Source organism: Limanda limanda, chromosome 3 (genome assembly GCF_963576545.1).
Source record: "Limanda limanda chromosome 3, fLimLim1.1, whole genome shotgun sequence".
Lineage (NCBI taxonomy): Eukaryota > Metazoa > Chordata > Actinopteri > Pleuronectiformes > Pleuronectidae > Limanda > Limanda limanda.
This window is the reverse complement of record NC_083638.1, coordinates 33,208,234-33,222,434: the sequence shown is the minus strand read 5'-3', so window position 1 is coordinate 33,222,434 and position 14,201 is coordinate 33,208,234. Positions and strand designations below refer to the sequence as shown.

Below are 14,201 nucleotides of genomic sequence, written 5' to 3'. Positions count from 1 at the left end.
AATGTGCACCACATGGTGAAAGGTGTGTGTCCACCCCTACATTTTTTGTTTATTTTCATGTTAACATAAATCTTTTGTACACACTTTTATACACACAGGGTTAGAGCTACTTAGGGATGACTCTTCAGACGACAGTTCTCCTTCAACTCAGACCCAGACTGTCACCGTTAAAGGAAGGATTTTTACAGTTTACTTTGGAGGAGCTTGACATTATACTCAGCCAAAATGTTTTGGTTGAACAGATCTCAACACCAACATCGGAGATGGACCTCACTAATAGTCTGTGTCCGAATGGCAATCAGCAGAGAGAATACTTTTTTAAAACTACTTTTGCGTACTGAGTACTGAGAAAGGCCGTAATGTGTGCACACTGCTCGCAGACCAGATGCAGTGTTTCACACAGGTTACAAGGACACAGAACCATTTTCAGTGATAAAGGGGTGCTGCTGTGTTTGCACATTATGTTTATTTGTCCTACCTGAACTGTATAAAAACTGTCAGATTGTGACAGTAGGACACTGATTGTCTGTTCAGGTTCTCAGGTAAGACTCACACACCTCCTTTACCAGTACACATTATACTGAAATACTGGACCACAAATTACCAGAAAATATTTCAGGATATTATTTTGTATGTTTTTTTGTTAGAAGTGTGCATAAAGAGAACCTGTGTATGGATTGCTGTGACTCAGGAGGTACAGCAAGATGTTCACTTGTTGGAGAGTAGCTGATTTGATAACTGGCTCCTGCATTTCGCATGCAGAAACTTTCTTGGGCAAGACACTGCCCCCTGACAGCTGTGCCTGTGCTTTAATGAGAAATATAAAGCTTAATATCGAGTAATAGAGCCTGGATTGTTGTTTTTTATCAAAAATATTTTTGTTTTTATTTTACTTCTCTGTTGTAGATTTGATTTTATTTTGACTGTATCGCCCTCTTTATCTTCTCCCTCCTTTTTCTGTGTAGTTATCATAGGTCTGTTGTAGCCATGTTGGTTTTCTCTTGGTCTCTTTTGGCCTTGCTGCTAGTGTCCTCCTCCTCGGCTGAGGTACAAGACATCACAAATCACCTCATCTCACCAACATATCACATTTGTCAGAGACAAAATCAGTATCTTAGGATACATTAAGCTAGGAGTCGATTTTCATAGACTGTCTGAAATCCAAGTCGACAAAAGTTCAAAACTATTTTTAACTGTCTAAAGAGAGAGAGAGAGAGAAAAAATGTATCTTTCATTAATAAGAAGTAGCTTTGGTAACATTATGCACAAACAATTTATCAGTACAGTACGTACCAATTTGTACATGCAAACAAGAAACAACATGTAAAGTTATGGGATGATAGGGTAATTACTGGGTATGTATTACTGCTTAATGTAAATGTAGTAGTGTGAGGAAATTGGACATTGTATTTAGAATAATTTAGAACATTTGGAGAGTAGCATTTCTGCTAACAAATTTCCTTGGTTATTAAAGTGTTGTCAGCATGTCCATTGTGTACATTAGTATATTGGGTTTCATGTTAGGGTTTAATAGTTATTACTATGAGTATTAAAAGCATTGACTTTGTAAGATCCCAAATGGTTACAAACTTATTACAAAAATTCTTGTTTCTCTGAAAGTACCAAAGATTGCACACTAACTCTGGAGCATTTTTGTTGTACATCACATGCAAAAAGGCATGACATTATTATGAAAAAATGTATATTTATCTATTTCAATGTTAATATTGTTTGTTTTTTATCAAGTTCAATTTATGAAAGATTACTATAATGTATACATATGTTTAGCCAAAACTGTTTCACATTCCTATATGACATGGCTGTATTTTCATGAATTGTCACCAAAGCAATATCAAGATGTTTCAACCACTTTAGGATAGCTTATGTTAAATTCTGCTTTTGTGAATATACTTCTGCAACATTTTGCTCTTCTTTTTCATGTCTTTCTCGACAAACACAGGATGGTAAGTTGCTCATATTTCATATTTTATATATCATGAATTTAAATTATGATGTGTACAGTTCATACAATATCCCATAAAATGTGTTGTGCAGAGGTTGCTACCATGGAGGAGGACACATCCAGGGAGTTGTCTGTCGGTGAACTGCTGGAGAGAGCCAACAGAAACCGCAGTGAGCACAGCTTTCCATAAACTTAACTTGTGATTCTGTTCAGTCCCCTGGTCAGCATTTCAACATGCCATAGTCGTTATATTGAAGACAAACACATAAAGCAATGCTATCACCATATTTTATTGTGTGATTAAAACCTTATACAGAATATAATGAAAAATCTGACTGCGTCTTTTGATTAATTTCAAATAAGATCTACAAACAGGAAGAGACACAATTGACCTGTAAAAGTTTAAAGGACATTCCGTCTGACAAAATAAAATAGTGAAACAAAGAATTCTATATGTTATTCTGTATGTACGTCAAATTCACCTCCAAACCCTTTGTTCGTTTTGTAGCCCCTGACTTTGATGAGCCCACCCTGATCGGAGGAGACATTGCTATCAAGTCTGAGGCTGACAGAAACGCTGACCCCTGCACCGCTAGGGGCTGCCTTTGGCAAAAGTGGAGTGATGGGAAGGTCTACATCCCTTTCTACATTACCAATCACTACTGTAAGCATCAATATTTGTATTATTTTTATATGAACAGACACTGTTTACTCACTTATTTGAGTGAGTGAAATGTATAATTAGCATTAACACCAACTGGCTACAACATCAAAACCATCAACAGCTAAACTGAATAACTGATTATCCCATAACAACTACATATGTCAGGTGGTGGGATGTATTTGGCAGCAAACAAAAAGTCAGTTCTTGAGGTTTATGTGGTAGAAGAAGTAAAAAATAGGCAAACAAAACAATCTGAATCTCTGACAAGGGCCATAACGTGAGTGTTAGATGGCTGGGTCAGAGGCTCCAGAGCATCTCCAGATCAACAGCTCCTGTGTGTCCAAGGAAGGACGTCACTGAACCAGTGACAGGGGGACTGGCGTCCAAGGCTTATAGATAAACATTTGCAGTAAACCATAGAGCAATGGATAGGCTGGTCTGAAGAATCACGTTTTCTGGTGGTTGACTGGGAGCATGTGCAGGATTTACAGGGGGAAAAGATGGCAGCAGGTGCCCCATGGAGAGAGGTTTAGTCAGCAGAGGCAGTGTGGTGCTCAGGGTAAGGTTCGGCCTATTGAAATTTCAAACAAACACAGTCAAAATTTTCAAAGTGGATTAATGAAAGTGATCGCTTCCCATATTCCAAATGTTCCACTAAATCAAGCCCCCCTTCAGATACTATTTTGCAGAGGCTAAATCAATGCATCCAGGGTTCAGTGCCACCCAGGCTGATTGTATAAACCAGAGCTGATGATGGGTCACTGATGCATTGCTGTGGAAAGGGGGAGACTAGCTACACTGTTACAGATCTTCTCAACCTGCCATCCCACCAGCCTCCCGTGAGCAGGCTATCATCATTCGTGGACTGGAGTCCTTTTCTTCAGTTTCCTGCATCCGTTTCAGACCCTACCAGAACGGGGATCATGAGTGGCTGAGCATTGAGTCCAGGAACGGGTAAGGCTCGGGCTCGGGGTTCACTACATAACAACAAGGTTTAAAGTTAAAAAAAAATAGATTTTCCAAAATCGTGTCCCGTTAATTGCTTAATAACTTCTACTTATATCTGTTCTTACTATTCCTGTGAGTGGTTTCAAATGTTTAATCACTCATTCTGCTCTCAAGGTCCTAAACATTCTGCTTTTCAAATCTGCTTTGTATTTTTATCATGCACGTAAATGTGAGGAATCAAACAGCTCTGACAGCTGTTTCATCAAGTCTTAGTCATCCATGCAGGGTTTCAATGAGTTTTTGTATTTGCTTCAACAATTCACATCCTTAAAAGATGTGTGACATAACATCTGTCTTGAAGTTTCTGTCTTTCATCTCAGTCCTCCCTTTTACTAACTTTTAATTAATTAGAAAGGTCAAGCTTTTAGATGACTAATTAACCTTGGACCAGCAATAGATACTAACTGATATTTGCTACATCTTTCCAATAAGGAGATTTTATTACATTATATAAGTATAATATCTTTTACGATTATGTTTATGTTTCCACAGCTGCTACTCGTACGTAGGTCGTCAAGGTGGTGGTCAGACTGTGTCGCTGAGTCGTCAGGGTTGTCTGTACCACAGCACTGTCCAGCATGAGCTGCTCCACGCCCTCGGCTTCAACCATGAACAGACTCGCTCTGACAGAGACAGCTACATTAAGGTGCACTGGGAAAACATTGTTGATGGTAAGGCATTTTTACTATAAACTATAGGTTTTGACTTGTATAGACTAAGAAGTAGTCCAAGAGGCAGAGATATATGAGCATTGTTTGAGTTATACTTGACTAATTGGAGAAAACATTCTGAAAACCATTTTGTTATGTGAATGTCAAGCAGTAAAAAAGTATAACATTTAAGAGATGAAGGATATGTCTACTGACTTTTTTAAATGCCTGAGATTTGGGTGTGTTATGCATGTAGTGGCTGGTGCCTGTAGCCTACAGCAGAGATGAGGAGTCTGGACGCCCCAATTGTTTCTATCTTGACACTAAAGGCTACTGCTTTGTACTTTCAGTCTTCAGCCCCACCAAGCCTTGAATCAACTGACATTAATTGAGGACAATTTTCAGACTTCAAGCAGCTCCCTCTGGACACACTTAAGGCTTTAAACAGCTTTTTTTCCACACACACAAAATAACTCAATGCCTGGAAACAATGTGGTGGCGCTTTAGTTATTTTGGCTGGTTTTTAGAGCCACTGTAAAGAATATGTGTGTGTGAATGGCAGAAATGTATTGTATAAATGCAAACCATTTACCATTAAACTGCAATTCCCTCGTAACTTTGAGTTTACAGTATATTTTACACACATTGAAAAACTGCTGAGTATCTATTGAGCTGCTCAAAATCGCCGTATATGTATGTGATTCGACACATTTCCTATTATCCCTGCAGGCATGGCGTACAACTTTGATAAGATTGACACTCTAAACCAGGGAACTCCTTACGACTACAACTCTGTCATGCAATATGAGAGGTATGAATAGTTTTATGTTTGTATCATTAACTTTATTTGGTATATTAAATTTTTTCTGTAATTTCCCCTGTAAACCTCCTCTGTCTGTATGGACTTTTCTGCACAAGGAGCTATTAATCATTGACAGCAGTGACAATGCAAAACTGCACCCAAAATAATAAAAAATCACCAGACTTATCAGTGATTGTTCTTTACAAAATAAATGAACTTACATTGTGTTATCTATGATTCTCCAGGTACGCCTTCTCCAAGAACAACCGTCCCACTATGGTTCCCATTCCCGACAGCAATGTATCCTTTGGCCAGGCCTCCCAGATGAGTCGCTATGACATTGACCGACTGAACAGGCTGTATGAGTGTTGTAAGTGTTCTATCGTTTAGCTGGATCAAAGACAATTTACAGTTATGCCACAGTAAAGTTTATGCTTGTTGTTATAACTTGTCCACCCTTACGATATGAAAAATGCACGTACAATGTAGGCATATCTATCAGATAGGCTTAAGCAGTCTGGATTTCATGTAAACTATGTGGGAATCTTCTAAAGTCACAGTCTTTTTGGCGCAGAAGTCAGTTTATATTACACTGTCTTTGCTAGACAAGGCAGAGAGCATCAGCATCGATACACTTTATGTTTCAGATGAAGAAACAAAACCCTGTAGCAGCTAGTAGGTAGAATCCAGGAATCTTTGTGTTTAAAAGGGACACACAGGCAAGATTGGACTAAAAGTACAATAACTTTACAATTGAATTTCTTGATTTGTCTAAATCAGGCTGTTGGAGCTCTACATAGGCCTGAAAGATTAACCGCCCATTACTTCAACTGAAAACATAAAGAAGGGATCTCCAAAGCCTGTAAATAAACAGCAGCAATGATTACAGGATAGGCTTGAGTATTTTAAAACAGACATAATCAATTGAACCGTTAAAGTCAACATAACTAGAATATTCATATACACAAAAATGTATCAGTCCCACTTTTGCACATCCCTTCCAAAACGTTTACCTAATAACATGTATTTACTTTGCAGAAACTGCATGTGACCTTTGACCTGCTGCCTTGATGACATCAAAGCAGATGAAGCAATGAGTGCTTTGGGCAGATGGAAGTTTGAGTGGTTATGTAACAATAAACTTGCAGACTTCAGATCATAAATGTTCACTGACTTGGTTAAGCATTTAAACATTAAAGATTCTGGAGAAGTGAAGGCAGTTAGCCTTGCTCTGTCCAACAATTACAAAATCCGCCAGACTTTCAAAACCTCACACATTTCAAACAGTTGCATCTTGTCTATGATTCAGGAAAAATAGCACTTCACCATTGCTGTATTCTTTAATTAACAGACAGACAGATGTGAGTCGTATTTATCTTATGATCCAAGCCTCTGACTGAAAGCAAATAAGTTGATTTCCCCCAGTACACAACATGTACTGATTTGATATTAATAATACTCTCTACCCCTGCTTTATAACAGGACCTTTAAGTGATGTTACTGCACATAAAAGTACAGCCTTTTTATAGTGGAGTCTGTATCAAATAGGACTGTCCTTCAGCTTTTCCTCTTGAAAAGTTTAGAACACCAGTTCAGTCCTCTTTTACAATTGCAGGAAACTGTAATCATTCTTGCTCTTCTAATAATGGCAGTGGTCACATTAAATCTGAAAATGTCATCCCACATGTAGATGCAATTTGCATTTTATATAACATAAAAGGAAATTGTCAGACATAAAAAAAACTATTGTTATACATTTTATGACATTCAGAAAGTCAATTGATTCATCTCAACAATCATAATTTAATATATAGCTATAGTAGTACATTTCATTTTCACAGAGTTTTTCTCAATCTCATCTGTTCGATTGGACTATTCTTGGGCTGCCAGTTTGTCCTCAACTTTATCAGCAGTCAGGTTGTACTGACACGCCCTCAGGGCTTCTATCAGCTGCTTTGTTCGGGCCTCGGCTCCTCGACTCTTTCTCCACTCCTTCAGCATCTCTACTACTGTCTCTTCCAGTTCTGTGGGATACCTCCTGCCTATGGACTCCAACTTGACATCATTCAAACCCAGTTTGCGGCCCAGTTTACGCCAATTCCTTCCTAGGTTTTCTGCGATCACCTCCGTGGCAATGTCCAGTTTGGCTGAAGGAGGAGGAGAAAGAATGGGTTAAGAGAAAAATGTTTTATACTTTTGGGAAACAATTAACTTCAACGCATATTTGTACAAACCATAATAGAAAAACCTAACTATTCAAACACCTCCTCAGGGCAACAAGGATAATTGAGAATAGAACATGACAAAAGTAAGAAAGGACATGTCCATCTTCCTTTCGCGAAATGAGGAGTAAAATGCAGGTCTTAGAGTGAGCTGTTTCAAGCAGATCAGGAAGCTATCATACTTATTTAAAAACATTAAGATACTATGTCATGTTTATATAAAATCCTCTTAGTTCCAGTCAACAATGTAAATTAGTTTAGAGCTTATTGAGAGATATAAAAAAAAGTGGTAGCCCCAGTGTTAAAATAATAGTAAATAATTAATCAATAATGACAACAATTGTACGTTGCAGTCCAGCTGGTCAATGTGCACCTCTGCAATTCTCTGTTGTCTGAACACAAATAAACAAAGTTGGTCCATATTATATATTGTTGGATTTTTAATATACACTACAGATTGGATATCATGTTTTATCTTTCACCACCCCTGCTGCCAATTCTTTTTTAGTCTCTTTTTGACTATTAGGTTCAGATTACTTAGTCAACATTTAATAAGGTATAGTTGTACTGAGGGACTAAAATTTGCAGAGTTCCTAAAGATTGAAAGTCTTAGGAGTTGACTTCTGCATTTCTTAAAACCCTACCATGTGGCCTCTGTAACTTGTGGGATGCTTATTCTTCATATCTTCAAGTAGCCTTACATGTAAAAAATAAATGCTTTTATGTTCATCCACAAAACTTAAGAGCAATCACCCCTGCACTTGCATTATAATAATCATCATCATCATTTCCTATATGTAACTAACTTAATGTGAAGTAGACCTGAGCATTTTTTGAAGTTGGAAATAGACAAATACCAATCATAAAGTAATACCTATTCATATGAAGGCATATGTAAACTATATTACATTTGTGCAAAAAATACGTTTCTGTCAGAGCTAACACAGCAGCAGCAGCAACTGCCGAAGCGGAACTTGCTGGAAAGTGTCCCCAGATCACTAAGCAAGTCTCCGCTGGAGTTTTGACGCCCGTTTTGACGGCGTGGCTGTGGGAGCGGCCCAAAAGCACGAAACTATGGCTTGAGAGCGACAAGTCTCTAATGACGGATCACAGTCCAGTGAAGTATATCTCATATACAGTTGGATATTGCCAGTGTTAAATTCCGGGCTGTTTGGCCACAAAAAAACTCGCGTTGAAATATCAAGCGGAGGCTGGCTTGACAAAGTTGAGAGCGAGAGATCAAGACCAAGAGAGAGTTTATAGTTGGGACGAGATTGAGTTTCCTTACCTTTCTCCCCCTGGTCCGGTTCACTCTCAGTGTTTACACACAGGCTTTCAAACGAGGTTAATTTGTCTGCGAGATCGTGTCGATGAATTTGTTTGAGTACATCGGACAAAGCCTCTGTTTTACCGGCTCCCAGCTCCCCTCTCTCTGTCAGAAACTGAAATAGTTTTATTCCACTGTTGATCTTCTCCATATCTTTTTTCCCGATCTTCTCTCGACACAGAAATTTCATTTTCTCCAGCTCGTCACTGGGAAGGTGGTTTGAAATCTCAAGTAAAACAGCGTTAAATTGTAAAGAGCTCATTCTTTCACACAGACTGAACATCGGACCTGTCCTTTCTGAACTAGGAAACACTTCACTTGTACTTTCACTTCCGTGTGTTTGTTACTTTGCCTGATTTACGGTAATTTCGCCCCTGTGCGATGAAGGATCAATACATTTAACTAGAGAAAGTATGATGAGTTACATCTATCCGTGGCATATGGGTCAACGTGGTTTATGCATATGTACTGTGATAATGTGTGTGACTGCTTTTGTTTTCCACGGTTACAGCGGTTTGAAAATTTATGCGCGTAAGTTCCTGGTGTTACGGTAAAAGACTTGGAGCGAAAAAAAGGCCGAAACAAACGTTGAAAGTTGAATCTAAATTATTATAGACGTTTGATAAAATATGTAAAAACGATTTTGCTTTCCACAAAACACATTGACAAGTATAATGAAACGGAATGTAATTAATATATATATATTGATAAAGTCTAACTTGCTCTTATTAAATATTATTAAGATTTTTTTTTAGCTGACCTTAGTGAAGGAATTGTTGACCATCCTCATACATTGCATTTGTTTACAGAACAGAGCCTGCATCATGCTACACACACTCCCTTCTCGAGCGGTACTCAAGGTGAGGTTACAGAGAAAGGGCTAGCAGTACACTGTAGTGTCTGCGCTCAGGGACTTTCATTCCTTATTCAAATGCCCCGGACAGTGAGGCACCAACTCCAACTCTTTCCTAAATTGTATCAGAAGCAAGACGTAATCACACAACGTGATTTTGGTATGCTTGCTTTAGGTTTAACTATCCAATGAGATACAAACACCCACATTTAACATAGAGAGTGACAGCAATTATAGCCTTTCAGTCATGTGATGTTGGAATGGGTGATGCAAGGTGGGGAGGGAAGAAAATAAGTTAGGATGCAGTGTGAGATATCTTCGGACTTTGGGTTGACAATCGCTCATCTTACTATGTTAAAGTTGATAGATACATCAAGCCTTCAATAAATCCTTCTGCATAAGACATGAGCTGCTTCCTGTGTTCTCATTTACCAGCTCAAATTTCCATCACAACTGTTCTTTAAATACGCACAGTAAAATCACCTGCAACTTTGCCTGAACAGCTGGGGTCACCGTGAACAAGAGAAAGGTGAAAATTCTTTGTGGGATAAAAATGAGTGGAAACGTAGTATGCAGACAGTGGCTATATCTTAAGCCTGAAAGGTTACCTGAATACCAGACTCAAGACAAACACTCCCATCTCCTCTTAGATTATTAGAAAAATCTAGTAAATCTAACATCAATAAAGGTGCAGTTCTATGTGTGGTAACACAATGTCCAAATTCATCATTATTTCTATATATTTTAGGAGCTATTTCATATTGCATATGATACATTTTGATGTTACGATATGTGATTTTTGCATTTATATTTGTAGACACTAGGGGGCTCTAAGCACCAGACCAGGTAGGATTCACAATACAGGTAGCAGTTGTGTTATACATACATATTTGGACAAATAGCCACTGCACATATATACAAATATATATTAATCAATGTGCACACCCTAGGTAGTTCCTCACTCATTTATTTGCAGTATGAAGAAAAGACAAATCTGTTATACATGCATGTACACTCATGCATGTTGTGAAATGAGCATTGACATACATTATTTATAATAGAGTTGACCATGTAACAGAATTTAGTGTTTTATTGATGGCTGTGAATACATGGCAACACATCGCAGAAGGACATCTCATGAGGGACATGGAAGGATGGTCTTGAGGGGTCAGGTCATAAGAGATTGTGAGAGAAAATATTCTTTATAATTTAACACAGAATATCTAAACCTAACCTACACACACGCACGCCCGCACACACACGTGTGCAGTTTTTGCTTAAAGAAAGTTATATCCCAGAAAGAAGTAATGTCTGTCCAGATACAGTGAAATAGGCCGATATTGGAGGGTTTGTCATACATTAAATAATGAATGAAATTCAAGACAATTACATTAAGTATATTCTTGTCATTGTGACAGTTCATCTTTCAGTGGTCCCCTGTGGGCTGATGAAAACCTTTCAACACATTAGCTACACTTAGAAATGCCCAGTCTTATAACAACATAAATACAACATTTTGACCTAAAAGTGATTTTACATCACTGAAAATGATAATGTAATAATACATTCTCTCAGTCTGGGTAGTTCAACATATTTACAGCAGAGGGCAGGATTTGACACACACTGACAATAATGTAGTGTTACTGCAAGTTTCGTCTACAGCATAGTAACTTTCCTCAAAGTGATATCCAGCCACACTCGTATTTTTTGCAGCAGGAAAAATACAAAAATTATATATATTATTCAGTCATTGTGCTTGAATTGTTTAAGAATTGCAGCTTTAGGAGAACACCAAATTATTTTGAAGGTTCATATAAGGCAAGATAATAATGAGCCAGTGGTGGTATGGAGAAGGTATAAGTTGACTGTGTTAACTCCTAGATCAGCTAGAAGGAAATAAGGCAGGGTAAGAGAGTCAGTAATGCTGTTTTCTTACTTAACATCGGTCATTTTGGTCCCCTCAAGCAAAACACTGCTGCTGCTTTACAACATTAAAACGTTCTAAATTTAACAAAAACTAAACGCAATGTCCATTAAAATTATAATGTAACATTTATAGGTGAGATTCTTCCATCTCAATTGTTCCAAGATGCAGCTATCTTACATCATATTAGTGCGATGGCATACACCATTTACATTACTATATGTGACTGAAAAGATTAGCCTTAAACCTGTTCTATGAATGATTAAACATACATTTGAAAAGTGAACATTTTCATTGTATTTACAGTTTCTAACACTACACAAAGTAACTACTGATTAACAGAATTTCCCTATGAATTGCAGTCTGGGGATGAAAAATATACCCAGCAAACTCCTCTAATAAAGAAAGCTGGGTATCTTAATGATATGAAAAAATGTCAATGGTTTTTAAACACTGACATCACCATTTTAGTTACCACGATTATATGATGTTTAGCTACCAGACACAGAGCAACTTTATCATTAATTTGCAGTCATGTTGATTATAACAGCTCAACCAATAAGTTCAACACAAAGAGAATTATCAACTCCTGAATTCACCTTAAAGGTTCAGTGTGTACAATTTAGTTACATATAGTGGTGAAGTTGCATATTGTAGCTGAATACCCCTAACCTCACTCTCCCCTAACAAACATGAAAGAGAACCTGTGTTAGCCTTCAGTCCTTATAAAAAGTTGTTGAGTTTGTCTAGTTTGGGCTCCTGTGAAAACATGGAGGCCTCCGTAGAGAGGACCTGCTCCTTATGTAAATATAAAGTATTTAAATATAAAAGGGATGGGTCTAGGGTAAAGCAAACAACAATTTGTACAATTTAGATGCAACACACTTCCTGCCAATAGATGCCCTTCACCTTAGTCTTAAACACTCGTATTTGAGAGTATTTAAGTTTAAAACTCATTTCCAATAGCAGCAAGCTTCAAAAACACTAAGAGAGAAAACAAGTGTTCCTGCTCATCACCAGACTGCAGACAGATAAAGTAAATGCTCTGCTAGTTACAAGTTAATAAGAGGTAAACTAAACTGAATGGACTAAAGTGATTACTTGACTGATGGACACTGTATATACATATGAATGCTAAAGATGATTTGTGTTGGTCATGAAAATGACTTTTGCAAATACTTCCATCATATCAGATTTTATAAGATGATAAGATGTCAGTGTTATATGCTTGTTTTATGCTGTTCCGCTGAAGACAAAATATAGTTCATACAGCAGAAACACAGGAAACACTACTGGAATTATTTAAATTCTGACTCTGTGGACATCATGACATCCCTTTGTATTTATATTGTAAGTCTGAACCCACCAATCTCGCAGCTTTAATTCCAGTTCATACAGTGAATAATTATGACTTTCAAGAATAATGCCACTGAGCACTGTTAGGCTGTTTGTTCAACAATAAGCACTGTGAAGCACAAATCAACAGGCTCGTTCTAGTCCTTCAAAACCTGTGTCCAAACAACAAAAGGACAGGTGCCTGACCATGTTGCATATTAAAGAAAAACATCAATAAATTCCTGCATTTGTATAGAATTGTGCAAAACAGAAAAAGGCCTGTCTGAGCTGTTTATATTGATAGTATTCATTGGTTTTGTATCTCACCCTTAAGATATCAAGACCATGTGGACGCACTGACAGGCAGTTTCCAATACAAAAGCTGCATTAAGTTGCTAGTTATGAACTTCATGCTCAAAAATATGATTCATATTAGGTTGCAGTTTGGTGTTATTGTCTCAGACATCCTGAATGCTCTCATCAACGAGTGAATTCCAGCGAGTCTTATGAAGATAATGGCTTGTTCCTTTTAATTACATCCAATAAAAAATGTTTTGTGATCATAAACCCTGTGGATGAGTAATTGTCTACTTATACCAAGTCTGCTACTTCCTGGATTTTTGGTAATGCCTGATAATGTCTGGCTTGTTGAAATATGTATCAAAATAACAAGGGAAAAGTGTTGAAAACAAACAAGCACCAACAGCCAGTTTATTGGCTGAAGGAATTCTAATGCGAGAACTTCAAAATAAGTCATGTCATTCCAGAAAATATTCCCAAACAATTTAAATGTAACAAAAGCTAAAATATGTATTACAAAATGAAGATATGTTGAAGGATGCACATTACCCATTACCAGCTAGCTATAAGCAGCTGATCAGCTTATTAACAGTTTGTTTACAAGTTGGGGTGTTGGGTTCTCTCATATCCCACAGCAAGAAGTCTAACAGCAGTTGGCATGTGAGATGGGCCGTGAGCGTGGCTGTGGTGGGCTTTGATTAGCCGATGAGGTGGAGGTGCAGTTGTCCTGGTTGTGGTTGTCACGCGCTGCAAGTCTTTTGCCCTTCTCCTCCTTCATAAAAAGCTCCACCATGAGGATCTTCTCCTTGTGTATCTGGAGGCTGATGTCCTTTGGGATGTCTGGGATTAGCCAGTCTACAAAGTCACTCATAAGCATCACCACGTTCTGCACAGAATAGAGTGGACAAAGAGCTGATTGGAACATCTTAGAAATGGTCATCTCATCAAGAACTTTGTCACAGAGTAACTTGCATAGCACCAATAAGGGAAGCCGATTAAATTTAAACTCAAAAGCTCTGTCACATGCTGGCAAGATTTAAACATAAAGGTATGTTTAAATCTTGTTTTAAAGGCCCCATATTTTACACCTTTCTGGGATTTAATTTGAGGTATTGGTACCCCTAAATTGATATTATAAAGGTCACCTAAGTGC

General features: G+C 37.8%; 3 protein-coding genes across 3 annotated transcripts in view; 1 reads left to right on the top strand and 2 right to left on the bottom strand.

Moving 5' to 3' along the window:
• Nucleotides 1-534: 534 nt before the first annotated feature.
• On the top strand, nt 535-6,241 carry LOC132998457 (high choriolytic enzyme 1-like). Its single transcript, XM_061068113.1, has 9 exons — nt 535-542; nt 966-1,047; nt 2,058-2,133; nt 2,472-2,627; nt 3,461-3,581; nt 4,128-4,306; nt 5,015-5,096; nt 5,333-5,457; nt 6,126-6,241. Coding segments are annotated over exons 2-9 (801 nt in total). The 5' UTR covers nt 535-542; nt 966-987; the 3' UTR covers nt 6,128-6,241.
• Nucleotides 6,242-6,408: 167 nt separating this feature from the next.
• On the bottom strand, nt 6,409-8,943 carry fadd (Fas (tnfrsf6)-associated via death domain). The gene is made up of 2 exons (XM_061068112.1): nt 8,598-8,943; nt 6,409-7,234 (listed from the first exon to the last, which is right to left on the bottom strand). Exons 1-2 carry the CDS (start codon nt 8,917-8,919, stop codon nt 6,960-6,962), a joined length of 597 nt encoding a protein of 198 aa, XP_060924095.1. The 5' UTR covers nt 8,920-8,943; the 3' UTR covers nt 6,409-6,959.
• A 1,508-nt stretch (nt 8,944-10,451) lies between these two features.
• Nucleotides 10,452-14,201, bottom strand: part of ano1a (anoctamin 1, calcium activated chloride channel a) — a 58,237-nt gene continuing 54,487 nt past the window's right edge. Inside the window, exon 25 of the mRNA XM_061068158.1 lies at nt 10,452-13,934. Coding sequence (XP_060924141.1) covers nt 13,692-13,934 — 243 coding nt within the window. The 3' untranslated portion in view covers nt 10,452-13,691. The remainder of the gene's footprint in view (nt 13,935-14,201) is intronic.

Excerpts from the sequence above, each read along its gene's own strand:
- fadd (XM_061068112.1), bottom strand. The coding sequence starts at position 8,919 with ATGTTCAGTCTGTGTGAAAGAATGAGCTCTTTACAATTTAACGCTGTT. Across the intron at positions 7,235-8,597 it reads ACCGGACCAGGGGGAGAAAG|CCAAACTGGACATTGCCACG; the intron begins GTAAGGAAACTC and ends CTCCTCCTTCAG.
- LOC132998457 (XM_061068113.1), top strand. The coding sequence starts at position 988 with ATGTTGGTTTTCTCTTGGTCTCTTTTGGCCTTGCTGCTAGTGTCCTCC. Across the intron at positions 2,134-2,471 it reads GAGAGCCAACAGAAACCGCA|CCCCTGACTTTGATGAGCCC; the intron begins GTGAGCACAGCT and ends TTCGTTTTGTAG. Across the intron at positions 3,582-4,127 it reads AGCATTGAGTCCAGGAACGG|CTGCTACTCGTACGTAGGTC; the intron begins GTAAGGCTCGGG and ends ATGTTTCCACAG.